At 37.2% G+C, this 21,344-nt stretch overlaps 1 protein-coding gene across 2 annotated transcripts in view; it reads left to right on the top strand.

Moving 5' to 3' along the window:
- Aoah (acyloxyacyl hydrolase) overlaps positions 1–21,344 on the top strand; it is a 213,642-nt gene that overhangs the window by 12,443 nt on the left and 179,855 nt on the right. For both annotated transcript variants that reach the window (XM_015490228.2, XM_048786464.1), the window contains exon 2: positions 18,232–18,327. In XM_015490228.2, the coding sequence (XP_015345714.1) occupies positions 18,232–18,327 (96 nt within the window). The remainder of the gene's footprint in view (positions 1–18,231; positions 18,328–21,344) is intronic.

Raw genomic sequence — 21,344 nt, 5'->3', positions numbered from 1 at the left:
AGGAAAAAAAAAAAAAAAAAAAAGCCCACAGTTACTAATCCCATCATGGAAGCCCCAACCTCATGATCTCGGCTAATATTAATAATCATCTGAGGGTTCCACCTAAAAAATACCATGAAAACATGAATTTAGGGATTACATGAAAATTCAAATCGTAGCATATACAAAAATATTTTAACACATGAAATACATTCAAATAACATAAAAATTAATGATATTTGTTTATATTGAAAGCAACAAGCTTTCAAGAATTAAAATTAAGAAAACAATACCATTCACAGTATAATGAAGATACTAAGGAATAAATTTGATGACAGAAATGTAATTACTCTGAGAACAATAAAACATTGCTGAGAGAAATTAAAGAAAGCTTTATAGAAGTGGAGAGATGTATTATGTTGATGGCTCAGAAGACTCGATAGTGTTAAGATGAAATTCTCCCAGGATGGATTTTACCAAAATCCTAATGTCCCTTTTTTTTCTTTTTTTGGTAGAAATTGGAAAGCTGATCCTAAAATTTATATAGAAATTAAAAGAAGCCACAACAGTCAGAACAATTTGGAAGAACACTGTTGGAGGACTTCTGCTACCTGATTTTGAAACCAACTCTTGATACAACACTAACACAAACACTGTAATGACTGGTGTGAGTCTAGTTTTAGATACATGGAACCATAGCATGCACACAAATAAAAACACATTTATGGTTAATTTTCATTCAAGTTTCCAAAATAATTAGTGAGGACAGGGTAGTCTTTTGAAAATAGACATTGAAATAATGGGACATCTATATGTAAAAAAAGAGAAGGAGGAGGAGGAGAAAAGAAAAACAGAAAAAAAAAGCTTAGACCCTTATTTCAAATCACACACAATTATGAATCCAATATAGATCACAGACCTAAATGTAAGAGCTACAACTATAAAACCTCTAGAAGTAAATCTTTTTGACATTGGATTGGGCAGTTTCTTAGCCATGACATCAGAAACAGTATCTAAAAAGAAAAAAAAATTGAAAAACTGTACTTTATGAAATTTAAACATTATTTGCTCTCCAGAAAACAGCATTAGAAAATGAAAAGAGCAGTCACAAACTGAGAAGCAATAACTGTAAATTATATGAACTTTAGTATAGCAATGATAATTTAATTAACACGATTGATAATTTTCAGTTTCAAACAACAATGTTTTAATATATGCAGTGTGACACTAAGAATATAAATTTCAAGGTAAAATAAATTGGATTTGAATCACTAGTCAGCCCTTGCTTATCTGAAAGGCTTTAAGTATATTTATTAGCCTCTCTGGGGCCTCAGATTTTTCATCTGTAAAATGGGAAGTACTGACCTCATGAGGGTGTTTTGAAGGTTAAATGAGAGATAGTTTGCAAAATACCTAACAGAGACCCTGAAACACAGAAGGTATTTCTAGAAAATATAATTTTATGGTTTCCTAAAACTTATTAAGGTAGATGACAGTTATTAAAACACTCAGTCAATAAGAAACTGCTTGATTAAAACAGAATTATCTTTTCCTGATCATAAAAGATACATGGTCTTCATAGAAATGTTATGCATAAAATAGTATTATTAAAGAGTAAAATCAATTATAGTCCTAAAATCCAGATGATCATAATCATATGTTGACATATTTCCTTTTAGAATTGTGTAGATATATGTTTATGGGTTTTGGATCTTGTTTTATTATTTTATTTCTAACTTTGGGTCATTAAATAGACAATCCTAAAACAAATGCTATATTTTTCTTTCAACAAAACATAAGAATTTTGGCAGTAGTAAGCATTTGCTGGCAGGGACAAACATTTTAAGCTAGCAAGAAGGCTTGTAAATAAAGACTGAATAATGTTGGGCATAGCCTAAAATCATCTGACTACTTACTAATCTACCTACTTACCTACCTACCTACCCTTTATCTGTCTATCCTTCCTATCTATCCATTCATTCATTTATCCATCATCCAATCATCTATCCACTCACCCACCCACCTAACCATACATTTTCCTATTCAGCTGTCTGTCCATCTTCTATGTCTATCTCTATCTTAGAAGGCAAATATTGAAGTAAATGAAAACCAAAGTCACAGTTTTGAGCAAAGAAAAATATGATTTGGTTAATTTCTTTAATGGGAAGCTCTGGTTTGCAATTAGAATCATACTGAGGACATTTATCAAAACTTGAATGAACTAAATTTTCATCTCCAACATTTCACACACACACACACACACACACACACACACAGTATATATTAAGACAAAAGCATTTTATGGGCTAGAGGTATAGCTCAGTGGTAGAGAATCTGCCTAGTATGCAGGGCACTCTGGGTTTCATCCCAAGCAATAAAAAAAAGGTAAAAAATTTTTATTTAAAACAGTGTTAGGCAAAAATGAATGTAAAAGAACAACATTTCAACTCTCAATTTTTTTTCTTAGTATATTAGTTTTAACAGGGTATAAGTGAAATAGTAATACATATGACTAAAAGGTACAAATTAGTAAACATGAGGGTACGTTTATCAAAATTGAGAAAGTAAAAGACTTCATTGATAACATTTTTGTGAGGGAGTTGACTTTTAGTCAACTTTGCCCTCAACAAAATTGAAGGGAGTTTAATAAAAAAAAAATGCTTTAAAATAATTTTCAATAATAAATCACTCTAAAATTTTTGGTATTTAACTAGAGTTCAAAGATATTGCTTTACTAAAAGTACTATCATTCCCATCCATTTACATAAGCATGTTTCTCAGCATGTATTTATTTATTTATTTTTGCAGTATTGTGGCATGAACCCAGGGGTGCTTAATCACTGAACTACATGCCAACCCCTTTTTATTTTTTATTTTGAGACAGGCTATCGCTAAGTTGCCCACGCTATCCTTAAACTTGCAATCCTCCTGCCTCAGCCTCCTGAATCACTGGGAACACAGACCTGCACTACCACACCCGTCTCAGAACTTACATTTTTAAAAATGAAGAATAGGAACAAAAGTGCTGTTGAGTATAGTATCTATGCATGAAAAAACAATCTTCAAAAGATATGGTATACTTTAAAAGAACCGAACAATTCATTAAGAAGTATAATTACAATAAAATGTTACCTGCATCTTTCAATAAGACTTTCAAATTGGCAGTATATTTTGTTTATATAACTTAATGTTACTGATAAAGAAAACTCTACCCAGAAAAAAAAATTTAAGAGCATTGTATTTGTAGGAAATTTACGTTTTTAATTTAAACTTTTAATACATTTTTAGTGTTGAGAGATATAAGATTGTAATCAATAAAATACTTTTAACTATAAAAATATATTACACTGGGATAAAAATATTTGGTGGAAGAATTCAAGGAAGTAGACTTTTCATTAAAATAGAATTCAAGATGAAGAATTATCAAGATAAAATTAAGACTTTGATCATTGTTTTAGTCAGCTTTCTCTGAGTAAATTGTTCTTTAGAGATGGAAAAATTTATTTGGGGCCCATGGTTTCTCAGTTGATAGATGGCCAGCTCCATTGATCTGGGCCCAAGTGAGGCAAAACCCATAGTGGAAGAGGAAATCAGCTCAGGACATTGACAGTCAGAAAGCAGAGAGAGCATTCCACTCTCCAGTGACAAAATATATACCACAAAAGCATCCTTCCTCAATGACCTTCCTCCTTCATCCACACCCTTCAGTTACCATGCAGTTAATCCACTCAAGTAGATTAATGTACTGATTAGGTTAAGATCCTCATAATCCAATCATTTTGCTTCAAAACTTTCTTACATTGTCTTGTAGGTGAGTTTTGAGGAGCCACCTCATATCTAAACATAACAATCATACATTTTTTTAAATGAATGACAGTAAGTACAAATCACTATAGCATTTAGATTTCTTTGGATACACAGAAGATTAATTTTACAGATCTATTGCAATATCTATAATCTGCCCAAACTTAAATCTTTTGCAACTGCTTAAATTGATATTAATTAATGATTCTTAATATCCATTAAAATGTGAAAGAAACATAGAAGAAAACAGTTTTTCAAATTTCTTTTAGGGAAGACAGAGCAAATTATTTGAAAACCAACTCCAGACTCTACAACAAGGAGCGTAAACACTATGCTAAGAACTTCAAGGATCTTGAGGATCCAGCCCCTCCTACCTCTCTCACTCTCCCTTCCCCACAAACCCTGAATTCTACAGGGTTTCTTGGCCAACTCTTCTCTTGCCCGTTTGCAAGTATTAAAACATGTTATGACTTTGTCCCTGGAAGACCTGTCCTGCCTCCTTCTAATGAATGAGGTCCTCTCACCCCTTAAGATTCAGCTCCTCCAAGAATTCTTCTCCCCCCACCCCAGGTAAAGTTAAATTCATCCATCATCTCTGCATTAACATTTGCCTAAATGTTGATTTAGGCATCAGACTTCTCTACTAATCTCTGACTTCTCTTATTCACCTCTGTATCCTTCAGCTTCTGAGCACACAGTAGATGCTAAGAAGTATTTGTTGAATAAATAACAGGATTGATAGCTCACAGCATCTTAACTCCCATTTGTTTATGATTAATTTTTAATATATTTCTAACTTAGCTACACTGTCTTCCTCAGTCTCTCAACACAGCCTACTAATTTCTTCTCACTGCCTTGCTTGGGCTATGCTGGCCTTTCAATGCCTTCAGCCCTCATCTTCACCAGTAATTACCTATTAATACAGTGCTTTCTGCATTGCCAATGTCATTGGCCAATTTGGCAGTTCATTAAAAATCCTATTCCAAGTGATGTTTAGGTTAAGCCACAGAGCCTAATCCACCCAAATAAAGCAAAAATACCAGATACCTGCAATAAAAGAAAATTCAACCCTAGAAAAGTTTAACTATGTTGATAACACCACACATTTTTCAAAATTGAGTTTCTGAGCTTCTGTTTTCAAAAGTGTTTATGGAGAATATGTCTCTCCCCTGTGGTGACCTCAGTGGGTGGGAGAGGAACTAGCATTTATTGCATATCTACTCTGTACCAGGCACCAATGTCATTTGATGGGCTGATCACTTCAGCCTCACGGCACTATTACAAGCCACCCCTACCTAGACACAATCATTTATGAGCTCATGATTCTATGGGCTGGGTATAGCTGAAAAATTCTTCAGCTGATTTCCCCTGGGCTCACTTTTGCAGTTGCACCAGCTGGTAGATGATAGAATGGCAGGGACGGACGATCTGCCACAAATCTGGTAGTTGGCAGGCTGTTAGCTGGGACACCTTGATTTTCCTTTGTGGGATCTCTCCAACCATGCTAGCTCAGGCTCATGGTTGCAGTGTTACAGAGGGCAAAAGAAGAGCAACCAAGCCTCTTGAGGACTGGGTTCTGATCTCACACACTATCACTTCCTGCATGTTCTCCTGGTCAAAGCAAATCAAAAGGCCAGATTCAAAGAGCTGGGAAATAGCACTCTTCATGAGAGAAAGTGCAAAAACTTTGCAGACCATGTTAATGTCTCATGCAAATGGGCCTTCTTATTCCATTCTGAGGGTACCAAAAATGTATATTTAGAGAGATGCAGTTTATAAACAATAGAAACTGGATTTGAGCCTGGGTCTCTCTGACCCCCTAATTCTACTGTCTTTTGCATCTCAGGTAGATTTCTCTTTCCTCCCTTCCATTCTCTTTCCTTCTCTTGCTCTGTCCATGTCTAGAATCGGATAGAATGATGTAGAAGAAAAAGGCAGAGGTACATTGTGATCTAAACTGGCTACGTATGCCACCATCACTGCCTAGTAACTAGTCTCTTTGGGAAACAAGACCGGCAGTAGGATAAACAACTTTAGGTGGTAATTTTCATACTTTTCTTTCTTGTTTCCTTTTGTTTCCACCAAATATTGTGTTCAAGTCCCAGCTCCCCTGCTTATGGGCCACATAAACTTGACAAGGCACTTACTTACCCATGCTGAGCCTCCACACACTGATCTGTAAAATGAGACTAATCATTCCTACATCCATGAGCTGTTGTGAAGTTTGAATGAGAGAATACCGTATTCAAAAGCACTTTGAAAAACTGTCGCACGTACCCTAGCAATGTGATGAATTATTTATGCCCCTCCTCGGGGTCAAAACAGAAGTGTAGTCATGCTGACTCTGGCTCTGACAACTGCAGCTGTTTTCCAGGCTTTTCAATGAAGCGTGGGCCTGGGACCAATGGGGAATCTGATAGACGGCTCTCTGCAGTTGGCTGCATTTCCAGCCAGCACAGATAGGATTATAATTAGTTTCAAGGGTTCTGTTTCATTTCAAAAGGATTCCATGGCACAGTCTGCAGTCTACCTGAGGTAGGTGGCCAGAAGCGGATCCCTGTGGCAGGTGGTTCTATTCAGGCCCGTTTGCTTCTTTTCCTACACTCTCAGGAGTGTCTGTTTCTATTATGCTTATTATTTTCAGATACCAGGTGAGAAGAGATTTTCCATATGTGAGATTTCAGATGGTAACTACTGAGCGAAATGCATAGCTCTCACTCTCTCCACACTTCTTAAAAGAACAGCAGCTTGGACAAACTCACTTCAGCAGATCCCTGCCTTTTATTAACACCTAGAGAATAATCGGTAATGGGAGGAATTAGCCCATGCATCTCTCCCAGGGAAAACATTAGTTATCTTGTCAGGGCAGTGATACTTCTTATTAGGAACGGTAGAAAAGTCAATTCTTCCATTCCTGCTGCAGAGGGGTTCAAGAGACACCTCACTGCAGACCCTGAAATAAGAATCCAACAGGAAGGGGGAGTTGAGCCCACTGGAAAGGGATAGAGGTGGTCTCCAAATCAGAGCTGAGCATTCACCAGGGCACTCACAATTTCAAACCCCATTGCCTGCTTCCTGGCAGGGTTCTTATGATCATAATAACTCTTCACTAGGCAAAGTGGTGACAGTGGTAAGATTCACCTGGTCTTCAGAGAAAGCTGGCTTATTTCTTGGCTCCTTTTTATCTGCCTAATGATTTTCCAATTTTAGCCAGTGGTACTCAGGAGCTGTGATAATCATAGAATCTTTGATGGTACCTCTCTGAGTAAAACTCAGAAGAAAAACCTGGGTCTTTAAGTACAAAGAAGCCGATTAGTCTGCAGCAGTCCAACTCATTCTTCTAAGGAATGGATTAAAACATGCACAAATGTGGGCTGGAGGTGACTTTTCAGAAAAGGGCAAGGATGATCACTGGAAGGGTCACTGGAAGGGACACACTTCACAAGGTCAAATTCCAAGAAGGGCTACTTTATGCCTCCTGCTCACACAATATTCCTGCTACACCCAACAGAATGCAGGCATCCAACTTTTGTATCTCATCTTGTCTATTATGCCATTCATTGTAAGAAGTGTGATTTTACTTACCAAGGAGAAAGGAAATTTGTCGCTAATTAAAGGCATTCTCCTGGGAATACCTTGTCTCCCGCCTGCTCTGCCATAGTCTCTGCAAAGTCACATTTCACAAGGCATTTGACTGGTTCCTACCATCTGGTTTGTGTGAATTTGGGAAGCAGATTGTGAGGTCCCTAAGGATAGGGATTATATCAAAGCCTAGCACAGTGTTGGTTGGATTCATGCTTCCTTTTTTTCAAGTCAGCGTTGTAAACTTCTCTGACATCCAGGCAATCTATGTGAGGCTTTTGCCAACAAGATGGAGAAAAGAGAGAAACTGTCAGAGTTTCTGGAGGTGCACACAGAACCTTATGTGGTTTCCTTCATGTATGTCTCCATGAAGAGACAGTGCCATTCTCCACAAGCACAGAGCATGCTTTCTTTGCATGAGTATTTTCTTCCACTAATCCACATACTAAGTGTGGGCACAGTTCTTAAACCAAGCATAGAGGTAAACCTGGAGTGGAAGGGAATGCTACTGATTTTGAGCTCCAGGAAGGTGGTGTCATGAAGGATAAAATCAGAGCAAGATTTAATACTAGTCCAACGTGATAAGTATAGTCAGCCTCCATATCTGTGGTTCCACATGTGTGGATTCAACTTAGGATCAAAAGTATTTGAAAAAAAAAAGTGTTGTCAGTATTAAAAACAGAGACTTTCTTCTTGTTGAATTCCCTAAACAATATAGTAAAACACTATTTACATGGCATTCACATTGTGTTAAGTCTTAGAAGTAAGGTAGGGGGGCTGGGGGCATAGTTCAGTTGGTAGAGTGCTTGCCTCTCAAGTACAAGGCCCTGGGTTCAATCACCACACACACCTCCCCCCCACCACACACACATACACAAAAAGAGGAAGAAGTAATGTAGAGGTGATGTAAAGGGTACACGAGCATATACCTGGGGTATATGCTGATAATACAATGCTATATTATGTAAGGGACTTGAGCATCTGTGGACTTTGGTATCTGCAGGGGGTCCTGGAACCAATTCCCCTTAGATACCAAGGGATGCCTCTGTACAGTACTGGGCGAGAGAGAAGAAGGTGCCCTAAGTTCTGAATGGAGACAGAAAGTGAGGTTTCAACAGGACTATAGGGTTTGAGAAGGATTTTTTTTTTCAGTTGTAGATACCTTAATTAATTAATTAATTTCTTCTTTATGTGGTGCTCAGGATCAAACTCAATGCCTCACATGTGCTAGGCAAGCACTCTACCACTGAGATACACCCCCAGCCCTTTTTTTAAAAAAACTTTTTTAGTATATTGAACTTGTTTTTATTGAATTAAGACAACAGAATAATGATAGTGTCTACCACCAAGTCATTTTTATACATACACTATTTCTGTCCAGGACGAAACATATTCACTTGTTAAGTGTACAAAAAAATCAATAAAGAATCACATAGTATTCAAAAATCTTAGAAGTTTTTACCTTCTAGGAGGAAAATTCAGGGTAATTTTCATTTTTTTTCATTTATATTACACATTATATTTCAGTAGTCTCTAAGAAATTTTTTAAAATTTATTGGTTCTTTTTAGTTATATGTGACAGTAGAATCCATTTTGATATAATTATACAAGCAGGAAATGTATCTTACTCTAGTTAGAATCCCATTTTTTATTATTTTTAAAAATTTGTTCTAATTAGTTACACATGACAGTGAATGCGTTTTAACACATTGTACACGAATAGAGAACAACTTCTCCTTCCTCTGGCTGCACATAGTGCAGAGTCACACTGGTAGTGCAATCATACATGTATATAGGGTAATAATGTCCATCTCATTCCATCATCCTTCCCACCTCCACACCTCCTCCCCTACTCTCACTCCCCTCTGCCCAATCCAAATTTTCTTCATTCTTCCCCATGCCCCACCCCCATTATAGATCAGAATCCACTTATTAGAGAAAATAATCAGCCTTTGGTTTGGGGGGTTTTGCCTCATTTTGCTTAGCATGATATTCTCTAACTCCATCCATTTACCTGCAAATGCCAAAATTTCATTCTTATTTAAGGCTGAGTAATGTTCCTTTGTATATGTAGACTACATTTTCTTTATCTGTTTATCTGTTGAAGGTCATCTAGGTTGGTTCCATAGCTTAGCTATTGTGAATTGAACTGCTATAAACATTGATGTGGCTGCGTCACTGTAGTGTGTTGATTTTAAGTCCTTTGGGTATAAACTGAGGAGTGGGATAACTGGGTCAAATGGTGGTTCCATTCCAAGTTTTCTGAGGAATCTCCACACTGCTTTTAATAGTGGTTGCACCAATTTGCATTCCTACCACCAATGTATGAGTGTACCTTTTTCCCCACATCCTCAACATTTATAACTTGTATTCTTGATAATTGCCATTCTGACTGGAGTGAGATGAAATCTTAGTTTTGATTTGCATTTCTTGAATTGATAGAGATGTTGAATATTTTTTCATATATTTATTGACCAATTGTATACCTTCTTCTGAGAGGTGTCTGTTTAGTTCCTTAGCCCATTTATTGGTTGGGTTATTTGTTGTTTGGGTGTTAAGTTTTTGAGTTCTTTATACATCCTGGAGACTAGTGCTCTGTATGAGGTCCATCTGGTAAAAAAATTTTCTACCATTCTGTAGGCTCTCTCTTCATGTTATTGATTATTTCCTTTGCTGAGAAGAAACTTTTAAATTTGAATCCATCCCATTTATTGATTCTTGATTTTACTTCTTACACTTTAGGAATCTTGTTAAGGAAGTCTTGTTCTAAGCCAACATTATTAAGATTAGAGCCTACTTTTTTTTTCTATTAGGCATAGGGTCTTTCTTCTAGTGCCCAACTTTTTGATCCATTTTTATTTGATTTTTGTGCAGGGTGAGAGATAGAAGTTTGATTTCATTTTGCTACATATGGATTTTCAATTTTCCTAGCACTATTTGTTGAAGAGGTTATCTTTTCTCCAATGTATGTTTTTGACACCTTTGTCTAGTATGAGATAAATGTATTTATGTGGGTTTTCTCTCTGTCTTCTATTCTGTACCATTGGTCTATGTGTCTATTTTGTTGCCGATACCATGCCATTTTTGTTACTATGGCTCTGTAGGATAGTTTAAGGTCTGGTATTGTGATGCCTCCTGCTTCACTCTTCTTGCTAAGGACTGCTTTGGCTATTCTGGGTCTCTTATTTTTCCAAATGAATTTCATGACTGCCTTTTCTAGTTCTATAAAGAATGGGCATTGGGATTTTTACAGGAATTGCATTAAATCCGTATAACACTTTTGGTAGTATGGACATTTTGACTATGCTAATTCTGCCTATAGGATCCCATTCTTATGGATATACATGATGGTGGAATTCATTGGGTTGTTTTCATATCTGTACAAGGGAAAATTATGTCAGATTCATTCCACTGTCTTTCTTTCAAGGCCCCTGCCCTTGCCTCCATTCCCCATTGTCTAACCCACTGAACTTCTATTCTTCCCCTCACCACCACCTTACTGTGGGTTAGCTTCCAAATATCAGTGAAAACATTCAACCTTTGGCTTTTGGGGACTGGCTTATTTTACTTGGAATGATGGTCTCCAGATCCACCCATTTGCTGGCAAATGTCATAAAGTCATTCTTCCTTATGGCTGCATAATATGCTATTGTGTATATATATACTGCATTTTATTTATCCATTCACCTGTGGAAGGGCATCTTGACTGATTCACAGATGATCATCAGCAAAGGAGGAGAAGGTAGAAAAGTGCCTTTTGAGGGGGTGGTGGAAATCATATGAGCTCACTACACAGTGTGGGGTACTTCTGATCCCTCCAAATATTCAGTGTCTCCAAGGCTGATCACTTAGAGGAATGAGGGCAGCGTGACACCTGTAATTGCTGTTGCTTGCTCCCTCATCATCTTGTTATCATAAGAAAATAGTATATGGGCTGGAACTGTGGCTCAGGGGTAGCGCACTTGCCTTGCATGTGTGAGGCACTGGGTTCGATTCTCAGCATCACGTATAAATAAATAAAATAAAGATCTATCAACAACTAAGAGAAAAATATTTTTAAAAAATTATTTAAAAAAAAAGAAAATAGTATATGATCTAATTCACTCTCTGACTTTGTTCCTTTGACATAGATTTATCCTACCTTCACAATGTGTCTAGGATTATTCTAGGTGTCTCCTAAATGCTCCTATTCCTTCTCAGTCACTTACATCACTTAGGCTATTTTGTCACTTGGTTCTTCCTATGAAGGTGCAGGTTGAAAGTCTTTTGGATGATTGAAAATTGTACCAAAACAGGTCTGGAGTAATAGTGGTTTCCCACTTCTTTTTAAGGTGTCTATAATAATAGTAGCAACAGGCTAAATGTCACATTTATTTCCTAGGAGAATCTCCTCTGCTTGGTGACTATACCAGCTCTCCTGGTATTATTTCCAAATGCCTAAATTTACCATCCTGCAAATCTACTCTGGTTCCCAAATGCTGAAGCTCCCTGATGAAATGCTATATAATGCCATTTCAATGCAGGTTCAGCCAGTCTCCTTCATGCTCTTGTTTCATTATGAGCTGTGCATCATGACCATTTGCTAGAGAATCTGTTGTTTGGCTCAAGTGAAGGACCTCAGTGTTTCACACAGAATGGGAAACAGAGCTGTGTCCACAGGTGGAGAAAGAAAGCAACTCTAGTGAGATCACAGAGCTGGGAAGCAACTGTAGGCACACCCATTGGCCCATTCCCAGGGAGACCCCCACAATGGAAAAGTCACTCAGGTGGCTTTTGAGTGAGAACACACCTCAGGCCACTTTTGCTTGTTCTCTGAACCAGGCACTGTGTAAGACACTCAAAGTTAGAGATGGTGAAACTCATTCCTGTCCTCAGGGAAGTTAGGTCTCCCTCTGAACTCCTAAAAAGGAAGTTCCAGAGGAATAGGTAAACTGTTAAAATTTGCATTTTAATTACTGTAGGTAATTAAATTACACAAGCTTTTTAAAAATATTTTATTCTAATTTGTTATATATGACAGAAGAATGCATTACAATTCATATTACACACACAGAGCACAATTTTTCATATCTCTGGTTGTATACAAAGTATATTCACACCATTTGTGTCTTCATACATGTACTTAGGATAATGATGTCTATCTCATTCCACCATCTTTTCTGCCCCCATGCCCTCTCCCTTCCCCTCCCACGCCTTTGCCCTTTCTAGAGTTTGTCTGATCCTCCCATTATCCCCCTCCCAACCCCACTATGAATCAGCCTCCTTATATCAGAGAAAACATTTGGCATTTGTTTTTTGGGGATTGGCTAACTTCACTTAGCATTATCTTCTCCAACTCCATCCTTTTATCTGCAAATGCCATGATTTTATTCTCTTTTATTGCTGAGTAATATTCCATTGTGTATATATAGCACATTCTTCATCCATTCATCTTCTGAAGGACATCTAGGTTGATTCCACAATTCAGCTATTGTGAATTTTTGCTGCAATAAACATTGATGTGGCTGTGTCCCTGTAGTATGCTGTTTTTAAGTCCTTTGAGTATGGACCAAGGAGTGGGATAGCGAGGTCAGGTGGTGATTCCATTCCCAGTTTTCCAAGGAATCACCATACTGTTTTCCATATTGGCTTCACAATTTTGCAGTTCAACCAGCAATGTATGAGTGTGCCTTTCCCCCCATATCCTCTCCAACACTTGATGTTATTTGTATTCTTAATAGCAGCCATTCTAACTGGAGTGAGATGAAATCTTAGAAGTTTTGATTTGCATTTCTCTAAATGCTAGAGACGTTGAACATTTTTTCACGTATTTGTTGATTGATTGTATATCCTTTTCTGAGACGTGTCTGTTCAGTTCCTTGGCCCATTTATTGATTGGGTTAATTGTTTTTCTGGTGTTTAGCTTTTTTTAATATTTATTTTTTTAGTTGTAGCTGGACCTAATATCTTCATTTTATTTATTTATTTATTTTTATGTTGTGCTGAGGATTGAACCCAAGGCCTTACATGCGTGAGGTGAGTGCTCTACCGCTGAGCCATAACCCCAGCTAAACACCAGAGGGTGTTTAGCTTTTTAAGTTCTTTATATACCCTAGAGATTAGTGCTCTATCTGATGTGCAAGTATTATAAATTGGCTCCCAAGGTGTAGGATCTCTATTCACCAAACTGATTGTTCTTTTGCTGAGAAGAAGCTTTTGTTTAAATTCATCCCATTTATTGATTCTTGATATTAATTCTTGTGCTATAGGAGTCTTATTAAGGAAGTTGGGTTCTAATCTGACATGATGGAGATTTGGGCCTACTTTTCTTTTAAAAGTTGCAGTGTCTCTGGTTTAATTCCAAGGTCTTTGATCCACTTTGAGTTGAGTTTTGTGCGTAGTGAGAAATAGGGGTTTAATTTCATTTTGTTGCTTATGGATTTCCAGTTTTCTGAGCACCATTTGTTGAAGAGGCTATCTTTTCTCCAATGTACATTTTTGGCACCTTTGTCTTATATAAGATAACTGTAGTTATGTGGGTTAGTCTCTATGTCCTCTATTTTGTACCATTGGTCTACAAGTATACTTTAGTGCCAATACCATGCTGTTTTTGTTACTATTGCTCTGTAGTGTAGTTTAAGATCTAGTATAGTGATGCTTCACTCTTCCTGCTAAGAATTGCTTTGGCTATTCTGGGTCCCTTATTTTTCCAGATGAATTTCATGACTGCTTTTTCTATTTCTATGTGGAATGTCATTGGGATTTTGATTGAAATTGCATTAAATCTGTATAGTGCTTTTGGTAGTATGGGCATTTTGACAATATTAATTCTGCCTATCCAAGAATAAGAGAGACTTTTCCATCTTCTAAGGTCTTCTTTAATTTCTTTTTTTTAGCATTCTGTAGTTTTTATAGTAGAGGGCTTTTACCTCTTTTGTTAGGTTTATTCCCGAGGTTGTTTTTTTGTTTTGTTTTGTTTTTTTGTTTTTGAGGCTATTGTAAATGGGTTAGTTTTCCTTGTTTCCCTTTCAGAGGATTTGTCACTGATATACAGAAATGCCTTTGATTTATGGGCGTTGATTTTGTATTCTGCTACTTTGCTGAATTCATTTACTAGTTCTAGAAGTTTTCTGGTGGAAATTTTTGGGTCTTCTAGGTATAGAATCATATCGCTGGCAAATAATGCTAATTTGAGTTCTTCTTTACCTATATGTCTCTCTTTAATTTCTTTTGACTGTCTAATTACTCTGGCCAGCATTTCAAGAACTATATTAAATAGAAGTGGTGAAAGAGGGCATCCCTGTCTTGTTCCAGTTTTTAAAGGGAATGTTTTCAATTTTTCTCCATTGACTTGGTTTCTCCTCTGATTAGTTTTTCCTTTAGTGTAATTCCTCCCTCTGCTGATTTTCATCATTTCCTCGTCATGGAATATTTTGCCAAGGATGTTCTGTAGTGTAGGATTTCTAGTTGTAAATTCTTTTAACTTTTGTTTATCACGGAAGGTTTTTATTTCATCATCAAGCCTAAAGCTTAATTTTTCTGGATAGAAGATTCTTGGGGGCTGTGGTTGTGCTTCAGCGGTAGAGTGCTCGCCTAGCACATGTGAGGCTCTGGGTTCGATCCGCCGTACCACATAAAAATAAATAAAGATATTGTGTCCAACTAAAACTAAAAAAAAAAAATATTTTTTTTTAAGAAAAGATTCTTGGTTGGCATTTTCTTTCAGAGAGTGGTATATGTTGTTCCATGATCTCCTGACTTTGAGGGTCTGGGTTGAAAAATCTGCTGAGTTAGGGTCTCCCCCTATATGAGATCTGATTCCTTTCTCTTGCAGCTTTTAAGATTCTAACCTTATTCTGGATGCTAGGCATTTTCATTATAATGTGCCTTTGTGTATATCTTTTGTAATTTTGTACATTTGGTGTCCTGTAAACCTCTTATATTTGGTTTTCCAATTTATTCTCCATGCTTGAGAAATTTTCTGATATTATTTCATTGAAGAGATTGTGCATTCCTTTGGTTTGAAACTCTGTGCCTTTCTTTATTCTAATAACTCTTAGATCTGGTCTTTTGATGCTGTCCCACAATTCTTGGATGTTCTGTTCATAGTTTCTTACTATCTTCACTGTGTGGTCAACATTCTTTTCCAGAGTGTATACTTTGTCTTCATTATCTGACATTCTTTCTTCCAAGTGATCTAGTCTGTTGGTTATGCTTTCTATTGAGTTTTTTATTTGATTTATTGAATCCTTCATATCAAGGATTTCTGCCTGTTTTTTTTTTCAGAGTCTCTATCTCTTTCTTGAAGCAATTTTTTGCTACCTGTATTTGTACTCTCTCTCTCTTCCCCCCCCCCCGAGTGATCACTTTTTGCCTGTATTTGCTCATTTAGGTTATTCTTTAATTCATAGATCATTTTAATTATGAACTTTCTGAACTCCTTCTCTGACATTTCATCAACTTTGCTGTCCATGGGTTCTGTTATTGTAGTATCCTAGTTTGTTTGGGACACTTTCCTCCATTATTTTTTCATGTTGTCTAAGTGTCTTCCTTTCTTGCAGTGTGGATCTGAGATATTACAGTTTCTACCCTATATCCTTGTAGTATCCATGTAGATTGTCTGTACCTCACCTTGATGTTGGACTTCCAGACCCTGCTGGTGTCTCCCAATGTATACTACTGCAATTCAAGATGGTGGTGGCAATAGCCGAAGTAACTCGAGATAATAGTGGAGGTGCCCCAAGATGGATGCAACATCTTATAGAGATGGGGCTGAAAGGGTGGGCATGCTCTGATATGCAGCTGTTTGTAGGCCTTGTCTGTAGTCAAAAGATGGGGGCTACTCTGTGGAGAAGGCTTTGGTGATGTCTTCAGTGTCCCAAAATGGAAGTGGGTTAGGCTTGGGCTCCCAGGTGGTGGTGGGGGTGGTGGACTCAGACCTCCACAGGGCCTGGGTCCCACGTATGTCGGTGTAGGCAGACCTGGGCTGGGTCTGGGCTCCTGCGGTATTCCGCTGGTTGGAAGAGGTGGTCCTGATCTCCCTCAGTGTCTGCCAGTGTCAGGATGGACCTGGGGCTACTGTCAGTGTGGCTAGATCTGGGCAGGGCCTGAGCTCCTGAAATCAAGTTTTTTGTCTTTTCTTTTTCAAAGCCTCTTCCTTTTCTGCTAAGCCATCTTTCATCCTCTGATGGCATTGCAAGAGCACTACTTATTGTTTTCCAGTTTCAGTTAGTTGTTAAAATTTATTTGGCTCCACCTAATTTAATAAGTGATTATTATACATTATTTATGATAATAAATCTTGAAGATATTCATATTTGTTAAATATATTTAATATATTTTTTAAAAATTGATTATCTCTAAGTGAGCTGAGTAATGTTTTATGATCTGTTTTATACTGTTCTATATTTAAAACATTTTCTAAAATGGATTTGCATTGTGCTTATATTGTTGAAAGTTATTTTTAAAATAAAGCATATATATGTGTGTGTATGTATATATGTATATATATATATATATATATATGATTTTTAGACCATAAGATGCTAGTAAGTATCAGCTATTTAATTTATTGAAATGCAAGAACACCCTGAAGAGCCAAGTATTAAGTTAAAAACAGCCAATCGACTCAATGGTTGACAGTGATAAATGCAAATATATAGATACCCTCAGAGCCCAACAAGACCACGAATAACAGGATCTCACTATCTCTGATTTCATGAGCCCCTCTTTGCCCAGCAGAAGGGACAGAACAATCTAGAACAAAGTATCATTAGGCATTGCAATACCTAGAAAGGCGGACACCTCTCATTTCTTCATTGGTAATCTCTCGCTTTATAGAAAGTTTTATTTCTTTCTGCCTGGAAAAATGCCCACTTCTCTTATCTCGATGGGATCTAATGATTTATTTTCACACACCCATGGATCTTTGACCAACTACAGTATGCGTGTTCAGAAGAGAGTCCCTTCCCCTTGGAAAACTAGGTTTGGACTTCCAGCAATTCAGACAATAGAACTGTCAGCCTAGCGGCTTTGGACATTCACACTTACCACCTAACAAAGGAGGTAAAAGAATTAAATTCCTAATTCCTAATTTAAATTTCTGATTTGATCCAAGTTTGCTTCTAGATACTCATCACATTGGTACTCTTTTTCAAGTAGTGTGCTCTGTAGCTTGAGATACAATATTTGACGTGTGTGTTGTGATTTCCCAGGCACACTCTGTTGCATTATTGTTTCCTTGAATCATCACATCAGCCCTATGGAAACATTCTATTACCTACTTTGTAAAGAGGAGGCTAAAGGTTCAGAAAGATGGGTCGGTGAGTCCAGGATTACAAGATCAAACTAATGCCAGGTCTTCTAGGCAATTTCTGCCTCTGTTCCAAAATTAGGAACCTAACCCTGGGTCAAAGGCTGAAAATGCATAGGATAGGGATGATCCTGCATAACAAAACCATCTACTGCAGAAAGGAGGGAAAGAGAGGAGGGTAGGACAAATATCTATTAAGCTTCTGCTCTGTATGGGCTGTTTTCCTTGCACTATCTCATTTAAACATCGTCTCTTTCTCCGACGTGACCAGACAGGAGCACAAATTAGGCAAGATCAAATTGCTTCCCTAAAGTCACAGACATCACAAGTGGCAAAACTGACCACAAATAACCCGAAACTTTCTGACCCCCGAACCCATAACCACACCTCACATTTTACTAGGACTCATAGTGCATAGTGCATTTATGCACACAGTAGATTTTTAAAGGCAAAAAGCAAAGAAAAGTTTTCTTTTTTTGGAAAGACTTATATTCTTAAGGTGCACCTCCCTTTGCCTTCACCCTCTGGCCCAGCTTTCTGTGTGCACTGCTGACGGGCTCTTCTGCTCCCTGCAGGGTGTGTGCTGGTGGTATCTGTGGTTGAACAGCTGGCTCAAGTCCACAACTCTACGATCCAGGCCTCAATGGAGCGACTGTGCAGTTACCTGCCTAGTAAGTATGGACCGTCTGGCACTACTGTGTATCTGCTTGCCTTCTTTATACCCGCATGTGCTTATGGAATGGAATCTGATTGTGTTATTTCTACAGATTGATATTCTTATGGGGCTAATAAAAATTAAAATTAAAATGCCACTCCAGGCAGTTTCTTCCTGTCATTCATTTCTCCATCATGGCAGGATGAAATTGCTGGGGACATTTAGAGAATAAACTGTTAAATGGCCAATGTTGGTTTATGTGTCACATTAATGATTTGCCCACCTGCTGATCATTGCCTTAAGTACCAAGAAATCAAAATAATGAAAAATTTTCAATGATTTTTATGTTAACTTGTATACACATACCCAGACACACAGATGGCCCCCCTAGTACCTGGGGAAATAACTGACCTCAAAACCCCAAATGGGAAAATAATCGGGAACATTCATTGATTTCAATTAGTTCTCAATAAATTTCCCTATCTACCCCACAAAAGAAGGAACTGAACAGTGGTTCAGACAAGTTGAATTTTTTCAGTCTCAGAAAGAAGAAAATTGTATTCCTTTATAGAATACTGTTCCTTGAACAATACATTGTTTTGAGAATACTTTTTTAGGGTCAACTTTTTTTTTAACTCAATGGTACTTCATCGGAGTAGATTTTTCTACAACTGAGTTCATGCTGACACTTCTAATTAAAAACCAGAACTACTGATGTTTTTCTTAATCTCTTCTGTATCCTCTGCTCCTTCTTTCCAAAGTCTCTTTCCATACAGAGTCCTAATTGCCAAGGATTAAGTGATAGAATTAAAATAGCCCATAATTGCTCATTCACCTATCCCCTATTACACACAAAATTTTCTCAGACTATCAGTTCTAATATTACTATCATTAACATATTTTATAATTATTGAGACCAGTTAAAATCGTTTTTATATGATTTCCTCATTTTTCCACCCTTCTAAATCATTGATCTCTATTTTTCTGAGCACATAGAACACCCACCCGCTGTTCGCCTCATTTAGTCTGAGTTCCATTCACAACTGTGATTAACGTTAACCCCAGCTCTCTCGGGATGTCTCTTACTATCTAAAGTTCATTCCTCAGGAAGGACTCATGGGAACAATATTCCCTGAATTCTTGCATATTGAGAGCATGTTGTCTATGCCCTTTGTACTTGAAAGTCAGCATTTCTCTGGATATAAAAATCCTTGGCATAATTTATTTCCCTGAACATCTTAAATATGTTATTAAGAAGCCTAATGATAACCTAATTTTCTTTTCCTTTGTAAGTCAACATTATTTTTCTCCTAGAAGTTCAAAGAATTGTTTTCTTTTGTTTACTATGAAGGTTAGCCATCTAATTAGAAAATGTCTTGGTGTTAATTGTTGAATTTTGATGTTGTCAGGCATGTAGTGTGCATGCTTTCTCTCTCTCTCTCTCTCTCCCTTTCTCTCTCTATCTCAATGTGTGATTTAGATCATATATTTTCTAATTTCAGCAAAAGTTTTTAGCATTTCTTCAGTCTCTTGCTTTGTTTTCTTCTTCTGACATTTCTATACCCATCTGTTGAATCCTCATTGTCTGTCTTTGATATTTTGCTTGTCTCTTGAATATTTTTTATCTCTTCACTTATTTTTTAATCTATAAAAGTTTTCTTCCTTTCACTTTCTATTTCTCTTAAAACACCTATTGTTTTCACTTGATATTGTGTTCATTTCTTTTAAATTCATTTCTCAATGATTTTCTATTCTTTTATTCCATGACTGAGTTTTATTCTCATTCTCATTTTTACTGTTCTTTCATGAGATATTATATTTTATATTATATTTTAATATCTCTCTCTCTCTCACCTTATTTCCTGGCATGCTTTTACTATCTGTAAAGATGCTATTCTGTTCCTTCTTTTTTTTCTTATAATAACTTTGTATGGGAGTTGACCTAGATACATTCCTTTTGCTTATTTTTATATGAAATTGGTTTTTAAGAACTCTTAGAAAGAGGTGGCTGAGGAGAGTTTTTATAAATGCACAGAGCTCTTCTGGTTGAATAGGGTTTAAAACATAGGTGAGCTCTTCTTTTCTGAGATTCTATGACTCTTCTCCTCTTCCCACTTTTATATGGAGTTTCTTTAGACTTAATTTCTATTCGGCTCAGTTTTGAGTCCATATGTAGCATTTTCTCCTCAGTGTGAGCCCTGTCCTGAAAGGCAGCTTTGGTGGGTAAGTTTCTACATCTTATGGATGGCAAATGACCCCAGACCCTAAGTCCTTCTGACCTTGAGCCACTGGCACCCACCTGCTATTGCTGTAGGCAAAACCTCTTCTTCCAGTCTCAGCTGCTGTCCTCTAATGGGCCCACCAAGCATGTTTTCTAGTCAACGCCTGCAGCCCTTTGGGGATTCTCTTTTCCCGGGGTTGTCTGACATCAATTGCTTCCCTCTACTTTCTCTGGTACAGATATTGATAAGCCACAGGACTTGTGGCTGTGAATGTCCATGCTTACCTAACAGTACATTGGGGTTCATAGAGACACTCTGTTTTGTTGTAACTGTTGTCTGTGGATTCTGGTTTTTGCTATCCAAGGGCTTTTCTTGTATGTGGAGATTCAAAGGGATTCAAAAATTTTTGCTGCTTCTGCCATCATCTTTCTATAATTTTCCTTTGTGTAGGCTGAAATTTGACTTCAGTGAGCAACAGTATGCATGGCTCTGCAGCTTCCCTTTTTCACTCAACATTGTTTTTAAGACCTACACACAAGAAGACATATAGACCTAAGTCAAGTCTGTTAATTACCCTATAGTTCTTCACCATATAAATGTCTTATATTTTAATTGACTTATCCCCTATTACTAGACATTTACAATCTCTTATAAATCTTAGTGCTGTCTGTAAGAGATAGGCCCCAGCAGAAGGTCACTGGGTCATGGGAGCATCCTCTGGGAAGGAGTTAATTCTGGTCTAGTGGGAGAGAGCAAGTTGTTAGAAAGAGAGCAAACCTTCACAATAAATCCCAGTATTGCGTACAATTAT

Source organism: Marmota marmota, unplaced genomic scaffold (genome assembly GCF_001458135.2).
Source record: "Marmota marmota marmota unplaced genomic scaffold, marMar, whole genome shotgun sequence".
NCBI lineage: Eukaryota > Metazoa > Chordata > Mammalia > Rodentia > Sciuridae > Marmota > Marmota marmota.
Note: the sequence above shows the minus strand (reverse complement) of the source record. Positions and strands in the feature narration are given on the sequence as shown.